The 6,000-nt window shown below is 54.3% G+C and overlaps 1 protein-coding gene across 11 annotated transcripts in view; it reads right to left on the reverse strand.

Annotated features, from left to right (window-relative positions):
* Nucleotides 1–3,842, reverse strand: part of ATP11C (ATPase phospholipid transporting 11C) — a 171,261-nt gene extending 167,419 nt beyond the window's left edge. For all 11 annotated transcript variants that reach the window (XM_032592225.1, XM_032592221.1, XM_032592216.1 and 8 more), the window contains exon 1: nucleotides 3,659–3,842. In XM_032592225.1, coding sequence (XP_032448116.1) covers nucleotides 3,659–3,685 — 27 coding nt within the window. In that variant the 5' untranslated portion in view covers nucleotides 3,686–3,842. The remainder of the gene's footprint in view (nucleotides 1–3,658) is intronic.
* Nucleotides 3,843–6,000: the final 2,158 nt, after the last annotated feature.

Here is a 6,000-nt window from a genome sequence, read left to right on the forward strand (position 1 = left end):
CTAAAAAAAAAGAAGAAGAAAAAGGAGGAGAAGAAAACCAGCAATTACCTGAATTATTTTATGAATTGATTAAATGCTTCCAATATTGCCTGACTAGACTGGCCTTGCCTTGGACTCAAAATAATAAATTAGCTACCGATGTCATTAATTATTTTTAATATTTTTGGTCTTTGATTTTTCATTCTACCTCATTCAGTCTAATTTCTTCCCAGTCCTGGGCCTCTGACTGATTCGACGACATTTTCTGTGTGATATACTACTATACGCTGCGTGCTTCCTGGAACCAGAGCAGTTTGAGAGCTTCTAGAATCAGAGACAAATTTTTTCCAGTATTTCACACTCCCAATTTAAGCTTTCATTTATCAATGACCTAGAAATTCATGCCTGTTTAATATTGCTCTGACAAGCTAAATTGACAGCCTCTACTTGGCCAACCTCCCTGGATCTACTTCATCAAGCAATGTCTTATTTTGAACCTTGAACATGAAATAATATCAAAAAAGTGGTGGCGGGGGGCACCTGGCTGACTCCGTCGTGAAGGACACGGCTCTTGATCTTGGTTGGGGTTGTGAGTTTAAGCCCCATGTTGGGTGTGGAGATTACGTAAAAATAAAATATTTAAAAAGGGGGGGGGGAATTCTTGTTGTTTGGACTGTCATTAAACCTTTAAACCCATGTGAAAATGCTATGGTAATCACTCGGAATTTATGAAGGACAGAAGGATAACATAAAAGTCCCTGACCCCTAAATATCAACTCGTCCAGACTTCCAACTGAACGTACCATTAAAGGAAATAAACTGTATAGACAAAGCTAGTAATCTTTTATTTACTGTATTTCTGGAAAATGGAGATGTCGCACTGGGAACAGGTGGTGCTTTTATTATACTCAGACATCCAACTCTTAGATCTTTGAAGTCACCCCCTACATGCCTAAACCCTAAAATCCTACACCAAATCCACCCATTTCTTTCTACCTCAAAACTGTCAAAAGGAAAGTCATAATTCATCAGAAAAAAATAAGTCGATTATTAATGGCAAGGAAGTCAAGGCCATGTCTTTAAGAAATACAATGAAGTACGATTTCCTTTAGCTTGAAACTAGAGAACCTGGGGAAATAAATGGCATTTTTAAGACGATTCAGCAAAGAGTGCTGAGCCACAGAAGATGACGCTACGCCCAAGAAATATTCACTCCCCCGTGTCAAGTTTAAAACGGAAAGCCCAGCCGTAACACATATCTAATTTTCAGTGACCAACAACTACAATCAACACCACTGTAATTTATGTCATGTTCAAAGTCAATTTTAGATACGTATAGGCACACACAAAAAATACCACTTGATTTTTAAAGGAATTCAGAGCCCCACGTCTGACATACAAAAGCGATCCTAAGACAGCACACAACTTGCACTATACCCACGATGCTGTGCAAGTCTTCAAGTCCAACCTAAATCTTTAACTGTAGCCTTCTAGTGATTTAAATGGGAGTGCTCTTCAAATAATCTCTACCAGGCAAAAGATGAGGACAAAATTTGCCCCCTCAATTCTGAAGTCATTCTTTAGTAATGAGTATTCAACAGCATATTTCACATTCGGTCCAATGGCTTGCAGATGAATTCCTTGCCCTAGGCCTAGGGCTCAGGTACAACTCCTGAGAACCTTCCAGCTTATTGCACTGGTACAAATTCCCGAGACTTACCATAGTCATGGTTGCGCAGGAAAATGAGAGCAGTCGGGTTATTTCAGGCGAACAGTGAGGTCAAAGCTCATTTCGGTGTGAGCGAACGTAAGTGATTCTCTGCAGAGATCTTGGTCGGGGATGCAAAGTACTAGCCTCAAACCTGCAGGCTGGCACTGCACGACTGCTGCGAATTCTACTGCATGCCCTAGCTTCCTGGGCCAGCACTGCTTAATTACCAGACTCCCATACAATGCAGATCGTTCGCTCTGAGCACCAGAAAAGCAAAGGGGGCTTTCCGACCACGTACGGTTTCAAATGGTCAAATCCTGTAACAAACGGGGCACGTCGACATCTCAATTTTAAGCTAATGAATTTATTATGAGCCAGGGTCCGGTTGTTTTCCACCAGACAAGTGCCATGTGAAAAGATTACCCTTTCCCAAAGATCACAATTAGCTCTCTGTCACCTTTCCCTTTTTGGCGGCCCCAAACAACACTCCAAGATCACGGGAATGTATGTGAAATAGAACTATGAAGTACAATGCTTTTTGTACCTTCTCGGGCTCAATGAGAGAGACCAATTTTAGCCTCTTGCTTTAGCAAAGCATCCAGCACAAGCCGATTCCTACAGATTTCAAGATCCTTGGTATGTACAACCTCTACTGCTCTGTGCCACAGGTAATCTGATCCAATTTCATAAGACATGTTTCTGGATGAGGTAAACATTTCAAAAACAGTAATATAGCACTGCTGTGATAATATCCTCAAAAGGGAGCCGCAATTCTTTCTTTTAGCCAGGGTACATTTGTGAAACTTTCAAACGCAGAAAAACGACAGCAAATCCATCCGACGCCTGAGAACTGTTAGCAATGCTTTGATTTGCAATAATCACATGAAAAGGGCCGAATCGACAAGTTCCCCAAACACCTATTTCCGTGGGGGTGGGTGGGAGCGCACAGCACCGAACCATTTTTCTCAACGACTGAAAAACCAACATCTACAGAGAAGCCCTTTCTTTCACATCGTTGGCAGAAATAAAATCCTATTCCCGCCACCTCATCTTGCAATTAAGGAAGTTGCTACAAATAGCAGCATAGAAGTCAATGGTCCCTGCTTTGCTCCGTGCTGAATGTACTCTCCAGGAGTAAACAGGTTACTCAAAAAAGTCAGCAGCCAGAAATCGCTCTCCCCTAATGCCAAAGTCCCACGGAAACGCAGTTCCCTTTTCTGGGGATCGGCGAGGGCTCAAGGTGGACGGTGGAGTCCAGCCGGAGCCTGCCTCCGCTCACCGGCTCGGGGTCTGGGGCGTTCAGGGCGCGGCGAGGCTCCAGACCCGGCGCCCGTGAGCGGCGGAGCTGCCTCCTGGCGGCTCCACATCCACCCAGCCCACCCTGACAATCGCCTTCGCTTTCATTACACCCTCAAGGTGAGCGGCTTAGGCTGGAGCTCCAAAGTTCGCCCGGCCTCTGGTCAGCAGCACCCCCCACCACCACCCCCGCCTCCCCGCCCGGCCGATCCCCGGGCAAGGCTGAGTCCTGCCCTCGCCTCCAGCTCCCGGGTCTTTTTTTGGGACACAGTGACAGGTCTGGGTTTACCTCCATGTGCTCGTGGCAGAGGAAACAAAAGAAAGCAACCTCCCTGATAATCAAACGCCATCTTCGACTAATTGGCAAACCGAGGGGCCCCTGGACCGGTCCCCCCGCCGATCCCCCCGCCATCCGGCCCGAGGGCGGCCCCCCGTCGGAGACAGAGTTTGCAACAGCCCCGGGAAGCTCCGGTTCAACGGTCCAGGGGGGAGGGGGACCTGCCTCCCCACCCCGGCCGCCCGGGCAACGCGGTTCAGTTAAAATCTAAAAGGGGGTGGCGGCGGCGCCTCCCAGAGATGCAATTCCCCCCTCAGAAAATTGTTCCGAGGGACCCGGCGCAGGGCGGGCGAGCAAGCAAACCGCACGCGGGGAGCCGCAGCGAGTGTACTTACAAAACGATTAAAGCTCCGGCGGAACATCGCGACGAAGGCTGCCGGGCGCCGAGCTGGGCTCTACCGGGCTGTCTGGGAAGGCGCCGTCCACAAAACACACTGCGGCGTGGGCCGGCGGCGTGAAACGGACGGCGAGGCGGGCAGCCCCACCACCGCCTGCCCTCCTAGGCTCTCCGCGCTTCCCCCCGCCCCGCCGCCCGCGCCCTCGCGCCCTCGCGCCCGCGGCCCCCCGCCCCCGCCCCGCCTCGCTCACGGCCCGCCCCCGGCCCGCCCGTCCCGGGGGCGGCGGCCCCGCCGCTCGCCCCGCTCTGGCCCCGGCCCCGCCGCTCCCGCAGCAGCCCGCCGAGAAGGCGAGCCCGGCGCGCGGGGGAGGGACGGCGGAGGAGCGCTAGGCTCCTCCCGCGGGGAGGGGGGCGCCCCGATCTCTCCGCCCGCGCCGGGCTCGGCACCCCGCTGTCTGCACTCTTGCCCGGCGCCGCGCCACCGCCCGCCCTCCCCGCCGGCCTCGGCGGCCAGCCCGCGTGCTTCCGCGCCACTCGGGGCACGGGGGACCCTCCCGGGGCACCCCGCGCCTCACCTCGCCTCGGCCCCACACTACTCCCCTGCCCCGGCCCTAACTCGTCCGCGGCGCCGCTTCGCTCGCAGCCCCTCCTCGGTCCGCGGCAGCCGCTCCGCCCCGCGCTTTCGTCCCGCACCCGGGCTGGGGAACCACCGCGCAGTCCGCCGGCCCGCCCCGAGCACGCGAGGCAGCCTGGCTCCCCGCTTCGCGGCGGGGAGGAGCCGGGCTCGCAGCGAGGAGCGGGGACAGGCTGGGCACCGTGGAGACCCCGGGCGGGCGGGGCAGGGCGGGGGGGGGGATTAGTTATGAAAACCGCCCCCTCCTCATCTGCAAAGGCGCGGGTCTCCCCACTAGCTTCGCTCCGCTCCCACCTACGCGGCTTTCCCTCCTCCAGTTCTTTTCTCGCGTCCTGCCTCCCCACCTAAGCCGTCTTACTTCCACTTTCTCTATGAGGTTGTAAAGTCAGGCTTTGTGTCGCTGCTGCTGCGCAGCGGGGCGGGATTTCCCTGCCAGCCCCCCCACCCCAAGCCCCTCCCCCTGGCCCCCTCCTCGGCGCGTCTCCCAGAGCATCCTGGGAGTTGTAGTCCAGCCGTGCCCCCTTTCAGCCTCGTACTGCGGGCCGGGAGCTCCCCCACTCGCCCGGACGGGGTTTGCCCAGAGGGTTGAAAGAGGAAGCGGCTAAGATCGCTGGGCGGAACCGCGGTTCTCGGCACCGGCAGGATGAGGGGGCCAGGAGCGCCCGGTAGATTGCCCCCGCGGTGAAAAACGTGAGAAGGATAAATGAGGCAAAGCCCCGAATGCTGGGAGCCTTCCCTAGGACGGAAAATCTATGCTCCAGGAAACCCTCTACACCCTCGACTCCTAGTTTAGAACTGGAATTTGTGAAACTTGAAACATTCAATATAAAATCTGAATCTAGAATTGCCACGAGACCGGGCATCCCAACCCCCACCTACCCCTCCCCCCCGTCTGCACCGCCCTTTTGGCTTGCCCCGAGGCTGATGGAGAAGAAATTTCAGATTCCTCTATGAAAGTAGAGGAAATGAGTGGAGGTTGAGAAACATTTACGGGAGCCTCTTGCCGCGCCACATTCTCCTGCCAGTGTAGAGCTGGGGACCGGGTCCAGCTACACCGCCGGCCTCCCCCGAGGTCGTGAAGGGCCTTTGCTACTGGGCACGGCCGCTTCTCCTTTTCCCCTCTGGGGTTCAGATTCATTTTAACAAATCTCCCCTGGGCATTTTCTTTGTACCAGGCACTGTGCGAGGGGCTGGACACGGCGGCTTCTGGAAAGACCTTCCCGACAGGGCGGTCGCGATCCAGTCGGGGGATAGCGACATGGAAAACCCCCCTTAGAAAGTGATGGCTGCTAGAGGTCAGGCGCCAAGAGCTAATGCATCTGAAAGGGGGCTGGGGAAGCTTTCCCGAAGGCCTTGGAGATTGACCTGGACCTTGAAATGTGGGAAGGTTTCAGAGGAAGGGACGGAAGGAGCCCAGTGGGCAGAGTCCAGGCGGAGGGAGAGGTAGGCGAGAGGGCGCAGGACAAGCTAAGAAAAAGAACAGGCCCTGGGGGCAGACGCCCAGGATGTGTGGGTGGGGCGGCCCAAATAACACCACAACCCAAAAGGATCTTCAGAAACACCCCTTGAAGTTTGAACTTGATTCTGTGAGCAATGAGTAGCCCATCCCCCACGAAGTGCAAATGGAGGAGAATTAAGGTATGTTCCCAAACTGTCCTAATTGCCGAGAAGGAAAACGGTATGTTTCCAATTCTTTCCTCATTATG

This window comes from Lynx canadensis, chromosome X, assembly GCF_007474595.2.
Source record: "Lynx canadensis isolate LIC74 chromosome X, mLynCan4.pri.v2, whole genome shotgun sequence".
NCBI lineage: Eukaryota > Metazoa > Chordata > Mammalia > Carnivora > Felidae > Lynx > Lynx canadensis.